We start from the raw sequence: 16,869 nt of genomic DNA on the forward strand, positions 1-16,869 counted from the left end.
TGCTTTCTTTTGACAGTTTTTAAACTTGACAGAGCAGTGTAAATGCAAAATTCTATGACTTGATTGGCTAGATTTGTAGGAAAGAAAGGGGAGTGACGTCCCCTTTCACCCAAAAGTGCAAGTACTAGTGCTTTCATCGGGGATAAGGAGACCTCTGCCTATTTCCCGCTACCGTTTGACAAGATCTGGTCACCCAGACTAGAAGGAATTTTGGAATAAACCGTTTTGTTTTTTTTTTCACAAAAGTGTTCACTGAGTCAGAACGACTCAAGCCTGATGTGCAAACCAGGAATTGAGGAGGTGGAGCATCCTGGGCTTTTAATTCCTGTTCATGTGCACATTTAACTTTCTTAAAGTGGAACAGCTAAATCAGAAAAGCACCCCAAATATCCTCTACAGTTCTGATTAGATCACACCCGTGGGAAGTGTTGCTTCTAGGACTACTAAGGCATGTCTCCTTATTGACTGTAAACTAATTGGCTAGTAGATAAGGCAATCCCTGTTTTTTTTATATTTTGTTACTCTAGTAATTTTTTCCTTTCAGTTTAGCAGCCAACCTGATTAAAAAATAATTCAGTTATTGTCACGGATTTTTTCATAATTCATGGACATGTACTGCAGATATGGTGACAATACCAAGAAAGCAGTTCCAGTTCTAGTTTATGAACAGCAACTGCCATGCAAATACAATTTGTTGTAAAGAACATAAAGAAATCTAACAATTTAAAATACTGCCACTTTCTCCATTTTTCTTATTGTGATTTGTCAGCAGTGCTGATACCTCAGCAGAAATTCTGAATAACAGTCTACTAAAACAAATATTACATGTAACAGCTTTTCTTCCTTTATTTCTGTGTTATTAGTTCGTTACTTTCAGATGATGAGAAAATGCTTACCGCTTAGGAGTTGCTATGTTCCTTCGTTTATTCTTCAGTTATTGTTAAAATCTTCCTAATAGCACCTTGTTGTGATGCAATGTAAGTTACGGTATCAAAGAAGATGCATGATTTATCACCTCCAAGCGCTATCTGCTGTAGTTTAAAAGCTGCACTAGAGTATTGCATTTCTACAAATTTTAACTCACATTTTTCTCTTTTGGAATGAATTTATCCTCTTTTTGTCGGCCTACAACAATGTGGTTTGCTCTTGAGATCCTATGGCTAGTATTTTGCATAATGAGTTAGCTATTACAAATAATGGAAAAGGAAGTGTTAGAGGGGAAAAAAAAAAAACTAATGCACATGCCTCTGAATATGTTCACAATATTCTAACGAGCCTGGATACTTTGGCAAAGCAATGCACTTTTCTCTGACAAAGACTGTAAAAACAAGTGAGAGGGAGAGAAACTGATCAATAGGACTCATGCATTTCATGTCAGTATGACCTGGCAATTGCTGTGAACAGACAACTTCTGCAATACATCTACATCAGTCTCACACACCTTTTTTTTTTTTTTCTTGAGCAGAAAATATGACTATAAAGTTTACCCGGTAGTGTCATTTTTCAACAAGAGTCTCTAGGGCATATGTTGAATTAAGCCACTTTTCATGCTATTTAAGGCTTCTGCCAAGTACTGCAACAATTTCTGGCATCAACACAATGGAACAATGTTCTTTACTACTGAGTTACTTAATTGAATAGAAATGGATTGAAAGGTTAAACCAAGTAGTTATCTACCTGGATTTCCTTACTATGTGGAGTATACTCAGTAAACATCCAGGATTGAGTTTGTTCTGAGGTAAATGATAAAAATGAATTAGACAAGGTGTATGTTCTGTCTCTGATGTGAGAGCTGGACAAGCAGTTGCAATAGATAAACAGGCATATGTAGTATCTATTTTCTAAAATCAACTTCTTAAAAAAAAAAAAAAAAAGGCTTACTTCATAATGTTAATCTACTAACTTTGTTTTAACCTCGGGTGACCGTGAAAACCATCTGGAAGCTAAACGTTTTCTTTAAGAAATATTCCTTGGACCAGGTGATGTTGGAGGTCTTTTCCAACCCTAATGATTCTATGACACTATAACTCTTTTCCATCCAAATAAACAGAGCAGACTTGTAATAGCAATGGTTCTGTTTGCAGCCATTTTTACTGTAACAGAGTTCAGCTGATTCCAACATTTCTTGTAATCTCAAGCAGTTTAGAATGTGTTCTGGCCTGATGAGTTTGAGTAATGTTGACAGGAGAATTACATGTGCACTAAAGGGACACTGACTTTCCTAGATGATACATATTTTTTAATCCTGTGTGATGGTGTGTTGAATGTGTTAAAAATATAATTTGTTTTGGATTGGTTCCTTTTTTGTTAATTTACAGAGGTATATTTTTAAAGTTTAAAAGACTGGAAACTTGGAAGCTTATGTTTTTCTTCAGGGTTGCATGTTAGACTTTTCATATTTTCTCAAAAAGGAAAATACAAACAAGTTACATACGCCTAACAAACATTATAAAATCATGTTATAAACAGATCACCCCTTAGTGTTTATACTTGTGCCAAATTCCTGAAGGTATAATACTGTAACAACAAACCACAGCCAGCTAAATGCAACCAACTATACAAGCATACCTTATGGAATACTTGAGTAAATCATACATGTGTTGAATAGTGTTCGTTTTGCAGATGTTTCTGTTTGTGCATTCCTAGTTAAAGGCTTCCTGTCTGAACTTATCCATGCTAATAAAATTTTGGCAGCAGCTCCAATGACAACATCATGTGGATTGGTACTTGCTTTATGTGTGCAGTGCCTCTAAGAATATAAATAATATTAAACAAACCTGTAACTTTAATGCTAATGAGTAAGACTTCCTCAATTTTCTATACTTCTTTGCCTACGTATGAAATTGCAACTAGATGATTGCGCCTGGATTCCCTGACTGCATTCAAACAGTGACCAGACACAACATGGACTCCTCACTCTGTAAGTTTTTGTTTTTACAAAAGTCATCATTAAGTGTTGTTTGACAGTAGTTAAGCACTTAATATACCAAGCCTGCTTCTGACATGCTGAAACTTGCTCTAAAAATCTTCAGTGTTGGGGACCTCACCTTCTCCCTAGTTTACTCCATCCAAGTGAACTTTGATGTTAATAACAAGGCACGGTTATATGTGGCTTGAATTTAACATACATTTTTTTCAGGATTCTGCTCAAGACTTTTCGGAACATACTATAACTTAGTCACTCTTCAGTCATTCTCACCAAATGTTGGTTTTGTTCACGAAACTGATAGTGAAGAAAGTATTTGGGCTCATTTTAAAATACGAACCTGAAGCTGACAATTACCTAAGAGGTATTTCAGTATCAGCAGAGGGGATGCAAATGTCTGATGGATGTACTAATAAAATTCTAATTTTTAAAAGTTCTGTTTGCCTAAGAAGATGGATAAACTTATGCTCTCCTAGTGCTCTGCTCATATTTCTATGTAGGCAAATTCATTATCCCTAGTTAAATCCCCTGTAACTGTCTTTGTATATTGCACTTCAACCAGTAACCTTAAATGTTGTTGCTGGTGCTGTGACACTGACCTCTGAGTTCTAGGCAGAGTTATTTGAGTGCTGGTGGTAGCTTAACTGATGTCTGTGTTTATGTAATCTATAAACCTACAAACTTGTAAGAAGCTTGCACAAATTGTTTATGGTGGCAACTGCTGGTGCTTCAATTAAAAAAGAAATCTGAATTCACTTTTCTGGATAGTCTCCCATTTACCTCCGTTGTTTGCAGAGGGAGTTAGGGAAGTAGTCTCCTTCAGTCAAATGAAATTGGTTAGGTCATGCTAGTAACAAAATGGATTTTCCAGGATGAATATAAATAGCAATAGTCTATGAATTTCTTTATACCATCTTAGTCCAAATATAATATAATTTGTATTGTATATCTGATTTTGTGAATCTTACCAGCATGCTTAAAGGGTCTCAGAATCAGCCTGTAACTACAGGAAAAAAAAAAAAACAAGCTTGCTTTATGATTTCATGATAAGGTGTAAGGTGGTTTATATGCCTTAAGCATACATTTTGGTGTTCTTGCATAGCAAGGTTTCTAAAGTATCAGCTGATTTCCCTGTATCTAGCTCTTTGATCTGGGAACACAAAGCAGTTCAACCTAATTGTTTGTGTTGCTTAAAACCCTGACGGAGTCTGTTTGCCTTTGGTTACATATGGATGGGATGGCTGTGGTTAAAAATTTAAGAAGTATGGTGCTGGAGTGACAAGCAATCATCAAGCTTTTGCACACATTGATGCACTGTTTAAAGACATGCCAGTTGAAATAGAATATGAGGATTTTTTTTTTTCCCCTAGCCTTTTTTTACCATAAAAGTAAAATGGATGACTTTCTTGGGAACTCTTATACTGGGCCTTTTGGCTACAGAAATTAATGACACAGACATGTGCTGTCCCAGTGCTTTTCTAGTCTCTGTGAACCAATATGATGACTTTTTTGTTTAATACTTCAGCTGAAGCAGTTGAAAGCAACTGCCACCTTATAGAGAATACCAGAGTAACTCGCTACACTTCTCAATGAGAATCCTCTATCTACTGTCCATATCATTCCCCTTATAACCATAACCTGCAAGAAAATGTCTTCAGTTGTGTTCTTCCTAACAAAGCTCCATCCCAGTACAATCCTACAAGTTATCAGCTAGCAATCTAGTTATTAATTACCCCTTGATAAGGAATGCTTTGGGCTCCCATTTGCTGCCTGCCTCCCTCCCTTGCAAAATCCTCATCATTAGCTGATTGACACTCTGGCCTTGAAATTCCTGAACATAAGCAGCACTTGTTCATATTTTTCTTGTTTTGCTTGATATGCAAAGTGAAGTTATTAATTATATTAATAATTTCTCACTTAGTGTACTCTTCCCTTCTATTACCTCCTCCAGCATAAGGTCTGAGGAGTAATAAAACAGGAATGAAGTTATACCCTCTGGTGCTCTTAATAATCCAGCTACCAGTTTGTGCTATTTCTTAACAAACTTGAGTTTGCCTTCTCGAAATCAGACTAAGGTAAGGTCAGTGGCTGCTGAAAAGTGATGTGGGGGAACAGACCCTGGGACAGAACAGATGATAGTTTAGTTTCTTACTGAACAGAAAGAACTGCAGAGTGGGAGAAGCAGATCACACTAGCAACATAGGGAATCTACATTTAGGATGAATCTATGAAACACTGTCTTTTTTTTTTTTTTTTTCCCTGGGGGAAAAGAAAGGGAATGGGAGTGGCAAAGAGAAGTACAAATATCTAGGTGATTTTGTTTTTTGATTGGGCTTGCAGCTCTAACAGGTGCCAGAGTTGACTGAATCAATGCCTCCAGTTGCCTACATCTACAATACATGTTAGCAATAAAGTTTTTAGCTTTACAATTGCAACTCTATTTTTTTTTTTGGGGGGGGGGGGGGGGGGGTTGTTTGTCTTTTAACATGTACCAAGCAACTGAAGCATTTTGGACTGCTGAGGGATGTCATCAGTTGATCTTTCCAGCACAAATGCCTTTGAGACAAAACACAAACTGATGAGATATTACTGTCAATAACTCTCAGCTGGGAAAGGAATGTCTCCTTAGTAATTTAGTTACAGGCCAATAAATCTCAGAGGTAGTAATTCTGAGTAGTTAGATTTCATCTTTACTACCATAGCCAACAGTGTACTGCCCAACTGCATCAAATACATTCACTCCCTGTAATCAGCTTCTGCAAAGTTCCTCTCTTCAAGTGTATCCTATGTTTACAGTTTTCTAAGTTTTCAGCCATGGTCCTGCTAAAACCTTGTGTTACTTCACCAGTACTTCATTTTATATACAACGCAGCCTTCCTCCACGGTAGGTAATTTTGGCCGACATCGCCAGAACTTGCCATTTTTTAGACTGTATTTGAAAATACTGCATGTCTTCCATCATACTGGCTTTGGCAGGATGGTATAGTTCAATAATTTTTCTAGTTACTGAACAGTGATAACTAAATGATTTAGTGGCATAACTACTAAGCAGCAATCACTTAATTACTAGATATTGTGTTTTTTCCCTTCTCTGAGGTTCCAAAGAACCTTGGAAGCATCTCAAAGCTAAAGATAATACTGAAAATGAACACTCTTTTCCAGGCTAAACACAGCAATTTGATCTTTACAGCTTAAGTTCACAAAGGACACAATTTATTCTTCTGAAAAATACCTATAAATTAAAGAACTTACACTAAATAAATTGGGCATGTCTGAAAGCAGCTATGGCAGATGTCAGTTGATATACGTATGAGATGTAAGTTGAGGTACGTATGGACTGATAAAGCTGAGAGATGCAGGTTACATTTGGTTAAGTATTTTCCGATTATTTACCTTTACACTTCACCAGAAATAATTTAATATTTTTCTAAAAGAAGATAGTACTTTTTTTAAAAATTAGGGTAGAATGGACAGCAAAGCTTTGGGGAAAAAAATCTAAACTCAGAAGTAAACTCAGAAGTATTCTTAAAGAGATGTTGAGATTATTGGAACTAATACCTGAGATGTCCAGGATAGGAGAGCTCTATTGACTAAAAGGTATGAGAAAAACAGGTTTTTAGTTACTTTGTGGTTCAGCATTCTTCACCTGTAAGTTGTAAGACCAGCAGCAACACAGCTCTTCCTGCACCGTGTTCCAGGGCGGCATTTTCCAGTTGTTACGGCCTTACTGTCAAGTCAAGGCCTTGGCTAGCAGTTCAGCGATGTTCCCTTGGCATCGAAGGAAGTACTTCATTCAATAAAGGTTTGGAATACTGACATTCAGCTCCATTATTTAACCCCCTGGGTAAACGCCCCTCAAAACCCCCCCCGACAACATGGGCACAGCATCCCTCCTCTGTGAGCAGTACAAAATCTAGTATTTACTGCCCCCCGGCTCCAGTAACGCGTTTTGTGACTTGTTATGTGTGACGCTAACTCTGCGTGCGGCTCTCCTCGGCACGGCGGCTGAGGAGCCGTGAGGCGCGGCACGTGATGCCCGCCACATGGCGCCCGGCCCCGCCCCGCCGTGGCGGGCGAGCAGGCGGCGCTGTGGGGCTGCCCCGCGCTCTACCCGGCAGGCCTCGCGCCGGGCGCCCCCCGCCTCCTCCCTCCTTCCCCCGGTGGCGGCGGCGGCGCTGAGGTGGGGCGCCGCGCTCCGGCGATGTGAGGAGCAGAGCCTCTGCCAGCGCGGCTGCCTCCCAGCCCCCCCCTTCCCCGCCCCGCCAGCCCGGGAGCGGCCCCTCCGGAGGCGCAGCACGGTAAGCCAGCCCGCTCGGTGCCCGCCTCCGTGCCCCTCAGCGGGCCGCCCCGGCCCCGCTCCGCTGCGGGCCGCGGGGGGATTGTCGCCTGCCAGGCCGGCGCCATCTTAGGTCGGAGCGCGGCCTCGCAGCCCCCTCGCGTCCCCGGAGCGGGGAGGCCGGGCCGTGAGGGCTTCCCCCGGCCGCTCGCCGGGCTCCCGGTGGGTGCCGGGGGTCTGCCCGCGGGGGCGTCGCGGGGAGGGCTCGCTCCGCCCGCTCAAGGCCGCCCGGGGCCCCTGGCACTTGGCGGTGGGCGCCGGGCCCAGGGCCGGGCCTCCTTCCCTCCGGCTGCGGCCCGCAGGCCTCGGCCCGGCCCCGAGCGGCGGCCCTGGGGCGGCTCCCGGGCGGAGCGGTCGCCGTTCGGCTGCCCTCGGGCCTTGGCTTCCTCCCTCCCGCCGCCTCGCAGCCGGCCCGGCTCGGGGGTGGGAACTGGGGGCTTGGCTGGGGAGGCAGCGGTGCCCTTCCCTAGGCGGAGCTTACGGCAGCTCCTGGCTGAGAGGGTAGCGTTGGCTCCTTTGGTTTTGCTCTTTCCTTAACCTTTTTTTTTCTTTCTTTCTTTTCTGAGGGAAGTTGGTTTATGCTTTGGCTTTTTAAAACTTTCCAGGTTCAGTTTCCACTTCATCATTGTTTCTTCGCTGCTGAAACAAATGCAGCGCCCGTTAAAAATACAATTGCTATCCGTCCTCGTGAAGCTGCAGATTGCATGCTCCTCTGCAACTAACACGATGCAAAGTTATGTGTCTGGGGGAAGTTGTTTGAAAAACGCCATGTAGGTGCTCATCACGAGGTCTGTGTTTTAAATAGTACAACTTTCCTGTTAGAAGCACAGCTACTGAACTGGAGGTGAAAAAAACTAATGGGTGAATAATTCACTGATAATTGTTATGAAGAGATGACAAACAAGACTAGTCTGGAAACTTTCTGGCTAATGTAAATACCCTCACTCTTGAAGTATACTACCAACCTCAAACCAGTGATTCAGTTTCAGTTATTTTAAGCCAGTCCAAAGTACCAAGCGTTGGAAATGTTGAGTGTTGACCTTAAGTGTGGAACAAGTGAATTGCATCTGAAGAAGTAAATGGGTTTTCAGTAACTTTATATCTTACTGTGGCTGTATTTGCCGTGATTTTCTATAGCATTGATTTGAGTGTCTGTAAGGTGCACTTGGACAGATCACTTTCTGCTGTTTTTGCTTCAGCTGTCACAGTCTTGTTATATTTAGTAATGTTTGTATCACTTCTCTTGTTTCTGTGTAAATAAGCAATTGTAAATCCCAATAGTAAAAAGCAGGATATAAATACAACTGGCTTCAATAAAGCTATGTGTATTTAAATGTAACTAACATGATAAATAAAGATGTCCAAATTTCAAAATACTTATTTTAAAATACTTTATCAGGAGCCTGTTATTTGTGCAATGAGTTGATGATTTTTTTTTTTTTGTTTTTCTGTCAGATTTTTAGTTTGTTGCTTGCCTGGTAACTGTGTTCTGTGAGCTCATGCTTTTGCAGGATGTTGATTATCTGTGCTAGCCTAATGAACTTCTATCACTAGCCTTAGTTTTTGCTGGACAGATGCATACAAGTGTCGACCACGCAGTTGTGAAAATAGGAAGCCTTTTTGTTTTAACTGCTTAATCGCTTTTTTAAGCAATCCCTTGATATATTCTAACAATACTTTAAAAAAGTTTTAAAGAATTTGTTCACAATTTTCATGGAATCACAAAATCGCCCAAGCTGGAAGGGACCCACAAGGATCATCGAGTCCAATTCCTGAGTCCACATAGGACCACCCCAAAATCAGACCATGTGTCTGAGAGCATTGCCCAAACATTTCTTGAGCTCCTACAGGCTTGGTGCCATGACCACTGCCCTGGGGAGCCTGTACCAGTGCCTGGCCACCCTCTCAATAAAGAACCTTTTCCTAACACCCAGCCTGACCCTCCCCTGGAGGGAGATGCTTTCTGACACTTTTTAGGTTAGAATAATGTTTTAAACACTTTCTTTGATTATTTATGTAGCGTTTCATTGGAGTTTTGGACCTACCTCAGATCTGTGGACTACTTTTGAGTAGATACATGTGTAAATGTGTATTTGTGTTTATACACATTAAAAAGAAATAAACCCACTGGCAATAACCTGTATTTACTTTATCTTTGTTACAATGGAGTCTGCACCTCCACTGGAAAATACTTGTGGAGAGTGGGGAAGAAGTCACTGTTGTTGCTGGCTTTGAGAGGAACCGCTAGAAGGATTCCTGGCATGGAGGTTCTACGTTAATCAAGTTTAAAAAGTTGAAAACTTGGAAGCTGATTGTACTCTAAAGATGGATGGAGATATTGGCAATGAAGACAATTTGAGCAGTTCCTGCATGCCTCCTTTAATCAAACCTTTACCCGTTACTGCGATTGTAATTCTGTAGGCCACTCATTTTCTGACCTCTCAGTCATGCTAGTTCAACTGCTAGCAGGCAAGGTTATTTTTAATCTGTATAGGTTCGTGTCCTAGTCCTGTGAAAAGCTGTACTATCATGACTGAAGGAGGAGTATAGAAACAAGGCAGGAACTCATTATGCTCAGTAAAAGCATTGCCTTAAATTCCTATTGTTGGAATAAAAAAAAAAAAAAAAAAGATCCAAAATAACTTGATACTTGCTTTTAAGGAGTGGTCCTACTTTTTGAGTCACCTTTTGAGAAAACCCTTTTTATTCATAAAACGGAATTGTTCATAAGAGTGCTGATAGGTGGTGTAACCTTCTAACTGTCCATGCTTACGTTATTAAATTTACTTTTATTTGGATAAAAAAAAAATCATCTGCATTCTGCTGTAACTGAGATTATCATGCATCTTGTTAAAACTGTGCTAGTATGTAGATTGTTGGTGCCTATTCTGTGTTTTCTGTGTAACTGCATGTGTTCTCACCTTCTCTGAGTATATCTTGTATCTGATTACTTTTTTGAAGTCCAATAAAATAAAGTTTCTTAAATAAAAATACCCCCCACGCCCTTCATACCCATGTTAGCAGTTCCATGAGCCAAGTGTCTGAAAATGATTTTTCATTTTGCCTTGAAGTCTCACAAACTTAGTCTCCCTGTAAGTAAAGCAAAGGCCTTCCGTGAAGGAGGAGATTGGGCCTTCACCTTCTGAGACCTGGCACGTGGCCTTTCTTGTCTGTGTAAAGTGGAAATTGGCTCCACGCTCTTCCTCTTTTCCTGTGACAAGCACTTAGCCTAGTGTCCTGTTCTCTTCTTTTCTAGCACCTTGTTTAACTTAAGCATCCTAATCTGATGAAGGAAGGAAGTAGTGTAGCTCTGCGACTTTGTGTTATCCTCGAGACTCGGTGCGCAACCCTCCTGCCCCGCTCTCACACACTTCAGTGCAAGCCGGTGCAGGATTGTTGTGGCGTAAAGACCACACGGACACCAGGGTTCTTTTAGGATCACTAACTGCTGCTACTTTATTGATGACATAACTTCATTATCCATGTTGCATCCTTATCTTGAGGACAGGCTCCCTTCTTATACCATTCGCCCCACAGCAGTCCTTTTCCACTAACTATTCATTGGTCAACAACTTTGCCCGGCAACCGCAAACACCCAGCAACTTCCATGCCTTAACGGCTGGAGAACAAGCAACTCGAGATGGCAAGGCATCTCCTGAATCACCCTTCTTTGTTCCCTCTAAACTCTTTACATTCCTTGATGGAGTCCGATGTTATCACCAACCATGTGGCTTGTTGTCCCTCGTGGCCACACTCCCCCAGATTGTGACTGCTCCCCCATGATTTTTGACAGCAGCTCATTGCTCCTATCCTGAAGTTGTTGACTCTTATGAGACAGTTTCTCACTCTCTGTGCTGAAGACTTCCATTTTAAACACTGTTGAGAGATTATGAGTATTCTTAACTTTGCATAATTATACTTTGAAAATTATACTTTGAAAAAAGAAACTTAACCCAATGTTTAATATATATGTTGCGCTTGATATACTTTTGGAAAAGAGAAGATCATGGGAAATTGCACAGAAAGCTCCATTGAATGAACACCCTTGATGTGTTAAAAGAGGAATCGTTTGGTTTAAGAAGTAGCAGTTTATGAATATAGCCTTGATTTTGTCACCTGGTATATATACAAGTATATATATAGTCTTTTTTTTGTTAGTCGTTAATGACATCATACACAAGCTTTATTTCTAAAAGATCTGGGCTTGATTTAGTGTAGACAGTTGATAAGTGGAAAAACAGAATCAAGATTTTAGAGATGAAGTTGAATTTTGACACTTACTAAGAGGTTTGGTGTTAGGGCTGTAGGTATTCAAGAAAAACCAAAGTCAGGGTTTGTGATGCATTTCTGAAATCAATGACTGTACAAATAGCTCTTGCCTTCAAGAATTCCTAGCTGCCTCTGGGCAGAAATCTGCTTGCAACTGTAGAAAACAGCAAGGCTTTTGAGTATGTGGAGACTACAGCATCCATTAAACGACATAAAAAAATGGTCCTAGCACACTTCCTTAAATTAAAGTCTTTAATTATGTTAATATCGTTATTTTACTACTAATAATAGGGAAAGTTGTTGTCATCAATATATATGTAGTAATGGTAAAAACAGTTTGTTACTTATGGTGTAAACAGGTCAGTTTAACTGCATGTTGCTGCTGAAAGGCAATATCCGTTTCTTCCTTCTTCCTTGCATTGCTATTAGAGCTACAGCTGTGACATCACACCAGGTATAGGGAGTTACAGTGTCAGGCAACTATCACTGTGTAATAGAATGATTTTCAAAGTCCAGCTTCCCTAGCTAGTTTGCTTTGTAAAGTAAATATTCCATCAGCACAAGAATAAGGGAAGTATTAGTAATGGTTATGTGGCTGGGGCCTGATATAAGACAAGAAATACTCTTGTATTGGTTATGGCCTTCATGAAAGAAGTTTCTTGAGTTCTTTTTTTCAGTTTTTGTCAAAGCAGTCTGGTCATGAATAGAATTTCATGTACTTAACAAAACTATTCATTAATTTCAATCACATTCTCTCTAAGCTTGAGGTACTGTTGGCATCATCAAGCAAAACTGAGACATCAAATTCTGTGAAGCTCCAAGTCTTAGGAAGAGCAAATACAATTTTACTGGCATTCTGATACTGGTTATTGCTGAAGCAGTTGCTTGTTTTATGAAAATACTGGTCCTATTATAAATTATTTTACATATATATATATATTACACTCCAAATAGCCTATATTCTTATTTCCTGTATTGTTAAGCAATGCTTTTAAGATTATGTAACAGGTTGTGAAAAGAAAGAGAAAAGCTTTGTTAGTTGTCACAGCTTATTTAAAAACAAACAGAACCATTTGTGATTGGTAGTTCTGATGCTGATCTCTGAAGATCTTCTAGATCAGATCATGTTGAACCTATATTGAACATGGTGGGGGGAGACCATTTGGGAATTATTGTCAAGTGCAGTAATTTTTATTAACAGTAAAGCATTTGTCTCACAAAAGTACTGAATATTGTTGTTTTTTCTGTCTAGTCTCGAGATGGCAGAATTGTTTATGGAATGTGAAGAAGAGGAGCTAGAACCATGGCAGAAGAGAGTGAAAGAAGTGGAGGAGGATGATGATGATGATGAGCCAATCTTTGTTGGAGAAATCTCAAGCTCAAAGCCGCCTAGTACATGTAAGATAACATTTTCCGTAATTTAAGAGGTGTTTTAAGGTATAAAACTTCCAACTTACATTGAAAATTGAGATTTTTAAAATTAGTGAGATTTAAGAAATTCTACATCTTAAAGCTGTTCTTTAGTTTGCTGTCTTACACTGAAAATTGGAATTTTTAGGGAATTCTGTCCTAACATCCAGGTAATGCACAGCTTGTCTCTACCTGTAACCTTAAATCTCCCAAGTCAAAACAAGAACATTTGAAGGTTTTAGCACTGACAATATAGTTAAAAGTCCAGTACAGACAATGCTGAAACCATGCAATAGCTCTTAATATAGTCAATATTTAAGTAGATACTTGGAAGTGTTTCTGCTGAAGTAGCATGCATGAATTCAAGTCTTCATGTGGCAGTCCCTCTTCCACCCCCCGCACCCCGCCCCCCACTCATTTCATGTGTTCATAGAATGTGTGGACATCATTCTGATAAAACGATGGTAACTGTCCAAGTGTGTATAATAAAGGCACAAACAGGAAAATCGTTTAATGTGAAAATAGTACAATCCTGTCTGCTAAGTAAGAGATTTCTATTAATAAATTCATTACCCCCCTATGAAATTTGAGTTTTTTCATCAAGTTCTGTAGTTCTCTCCGATTGCAGGTAGTGCAGGGAATGAGGTTAGGTGGTTGTGATGACAGCAGATGTATCAGAATTCCATGTTTTTCCTGTGCTTGGGCTTTGGCAGGTAAGTGAAGGAGAACATAATTTTTGTGACTAAAATTAATTTCAGTAATGAAAGTTTTGGATCTCTGTGTTTGGCCATCTTGTAGTCAAATGTTAGGAGGTTTTACCTAAGCATTCCCGAGTTGTCAGATACAGAAGACAGCCTGGTAAGGAGGTTTACAGCTGCATGGTTTTGTCTTGTCTCTGCTATGCTTGTATCTGAGATTTTCATAGTCATTTTCTGAACGTTTGTTGTTTGCAATAAAGAATTTCAATGCAAAATGTTAAACTAGGCTCTTTGCCACACTCTGCTGCATGGACTTTGGAGCTACTATTAGCTGTTCAGTCATTTTCATTTATAGTACCTTCATCTTGCATCTGAGCTCTGTTTTACTTTGTTACTCACTGGGATAGTAAGTCTACTTTAATACTTTTTGCACTAGCTTAAAAATGTGGACAATAACGTCTTAAGTATTCGAGAAGCATTGAAGTTGATGTTAAAGCTCTCTCACCTAAAAATAGTTCTCAATGGTTAATGTTTTTGAATACTTGAAAAATAGTCTAGATCCTCTTGAACCTTTGGAAGAATGTTTGAAATTTGGTTTAAGAAGTTTTCTTCAGTTACTGACTTCTAAAAGGATTAAGAAAATACCCTAACTGTTTTTTTGGAGGCCTAAAGACCTTTGGATTACTGTTGGTCATCAGCAGTAGATCATGAAAGTGAACTACTAAAGTGCTAGACATCAGAGCAATAAATACACAAAGGTTCATTGCAGTCAGTATAAAGGTTATTTCCTGGTCAAAACGATAGAAATAGGTGTTTGAAGTGAAAACTATGTTTTTGATATAATTCAGCAGCTTCAAGAACTTTGGTAAAAGATACAGACTTGCAATGTATGCATCTAATTCTGCTGCCCATACTCAGTCCTGACACACATAAAAGCACTTATGATGTAACTTGTTACTTTCTCTTTTCCTTCCCTTTCCCTAACTTTTCTCTTTGTAATCTCCTACTTGACTATCAAAAACAGCTATGGAAGAATGACCTCAGTTCTTCTCTGGCTTGTAAGTAGTACGACCTGGCAGTAGTCAGGCTCCAGTCTGCAGAATCGTTGTTCGTGATAGGCAAGCCACAATGAACTCAGCTTTGCTTACCGCTACTATTTAGTTTTTGCTTGAGAAAATTCCTGTCTGATCAGATGACAAATGGAGATGTGCGTATTGTTCTTAATTTTTCTGAAAGGTATGTTTTCTGCAATACATAGCAATCTTTTTAACCTTCTTCTGACAATGCAATTATCAGTTTCTATGGACTGATGTTGAAAATGGGAAGGAAATAGGTAAGGACCTCAGCCTTGACATGCTGGCCCAGTGTTACATATGGCAAAGTGTCTCTTCTGCCATACTGGAGGATTAGTTAGAGTGGGATGAAAAGTAATTCACGCTTTGCTTGCTTTACTGTTTCCTCCAACTGCTTATTTCTCCTACAGTTACTGCTCATTTTTTCTTGCTTACTTTTTCATGCACATAAACTTGTAATTTGTTGCTACTTTAAAATGTTGTTCTCCATGTTACCTTGTTATTGTTCAGTACTGTTTTACACAAACTGGAAAAATAATACTTTGAAGGGGGAGGGGAAACGGCATGTCAAGTCTATGAAGAATCAGTTGTCCTGTGAATCTAGTTTATTTCAAATCACTGGTTTTCTGAAATGTTGTTTTTATAAATAGTAAACTCTACCTTTATATTTTAGGATTTGAATTGTCTGTGTATCAGACTGCCTGGAGCTGAATATCTTTTGTGAACCATAACTTTTAAGTTTTTAGGGTAGCTGTTTTTTGTTTGCTTGTCTGTTTTTGATTTGTTCTTTTGTTGCGTTGTGTTTTTTATGGGGGGGTAGACAAAGGTTTTTGTTTTGGCTCTGGAATTAAAATGTGGGGTATAGATTTGTTAATAAACATGAAAATGTACATATTTGGGTAAATCCTGAGTTAAGTTAATCCTTGCTCATAGACTGCGTCATTTGAAGTAAAAATAGTATTATTGCAGAAGTAAATTTCTCCTATCTTAAAAAATGCAAACCTATTTGAATCTGTCGCTCGTAGCTGCTTTTTCATTAGTATGATCTAAATGCAGGTGACAGGTTGAGAGCTGTGATCTGAGCTCTGCTGCTGTTAGATTTATTTATCAACCTGGGGACTGCATACTCATGAGCTGTTGTCTGTGGAAGCAGCCTTGAGGTTATTAAGCACAATTTCCAGAAGTTTTAATACCTCGTTTGAGATCCTGATGTAATTTGACCCTGGTTTGAGAAGGTATTTTCAATCGTATTGATTTGGAACATTTATCTAATTTCATATGCATATTTTCACATGTCAGAGCAAGAAACTTGACAGTAGCATTAAATGCATTGAAAATCTGGTGGTAGAAGAATATTTTAATTTGATCAATATTGCTGTAATATTCTGGCAAATACATTGTAATCATAGAAAAAGATGTAGACAGTTGAGGAATATTGCTGATACCAGGTAGGGAGTAAGCATTAGATCTAAGAAACTCCACCTTTTTCCAACAAGTTAGAACTCTGGTCATATACTGCTGTGTGGGATATGTAAGAAAATCAATCTGATTGTAATACACTTCCAATATGGCTCCTGTAATTGCTGCTCTCTTCATTTCCTTTGGCACTGGGAACTTGAGATTGGAAATCGTTTAGTAACTGATTTAAAGAAAATGATTCCTTTTCTGTGGAGCAGTTGTAGAGTTGGGGAACTTCTTTTCTATGTATGCAACAAACAGAAATGAATAAATGCATTTCTTAAAATCAGCAGAGCTAAATCTTTGTGAAGTGTTCTTATTTTGTTTACACTCTTACTTGTGTCTTAATCTCCAAGAAAATAAAACCTGAGATTCTTAGGTGAGCTAGCCAACCTAAGAAAAGCAGAGTAGAAGAGCATGTCTTAACTCATACAAATGACATTGTGTGTTGTAAGGTTATTTGTTTTAGAAATAATATTCTAATTCATAAGTCAAATCCTAATTGGCATAATTAGTGGACATGAATGCTGCTTTTAATTTGCAAAGAGTTTAAGCTATTAATTTAACTGCAATTAAGATAAATGTAACTTTTGACAGATATATTGAACAGAGTCAACTTCAGCTCATCACGAAGGGGGATACAGAATGGTGCACCCAGTAGAGGTACTATATTGTCCTAATATGGTAATTAAAAAACAA

General features: G+C 39.2%; 1 protein-coding gene across 11 annotated transcripts in view; it reads left to right on the forward strand.

Annotated features, from left to right (window-relative positions):
• Positions 1 to 7,083: 7,083 nt before the first annotated feature.
• The window catches only part of ZNF280D (zinc finger protein 280D), a 51,072-nt gene continuing 41,286 nt past the window's right edge, over positions 7,084 to 16,869 (forward strand). For 5 of the 11 annotated variants that reach the window (XR_010834253.1, XR_007161905.2, XM_048060207.2 and 2 more), the window contains exons 1-4: positions 7,084 to 7,224; positions 12,784 to 12,929; positions 13,570 to 13,654; positions 16,768 to 16,833. Coding sequence is in view for 8 of the 11 variants with exons in the window: in XM_048060207.2 (XP_047916164.1) it covers positions 12,867 to 12,929; positions 13,570 to 13,654; positions 16,768 to 16,833 (214 nt within the window). In the remaining 3 variants the exon portion in view is untranslated. Of the gene's footprint in view, positions 7,225 to 12,783; positions 12,930 to 13,569; positions 13,655 to 14,663; positions 14,698 to 16,767; positions 16,855 to 16,869 lie in introns of those variants that run through there. The other 6 variants (XM_048060208.2, XM_048060211.2, XM_067003883.1 and 3 more) reach the window with 5 other exon arrangements.

The sequence above is a fragment of the Anser cygnoides genome, chromosome 11 (assembly GCF_040182565.1).
Source record: "Anser cygnoides isolate HZ-2024a breed goose chromosome 11, Taihu_goose_T2T_genome, whole genome shotgun sequence".
In the NCBI taxonomy this organism is placed as follows: domain Eukaryota; kingdom Metazoa; phylum Chordata; class Aves; order Anseriformes; family Anatidae; genus Anser; species Anser cygnoides.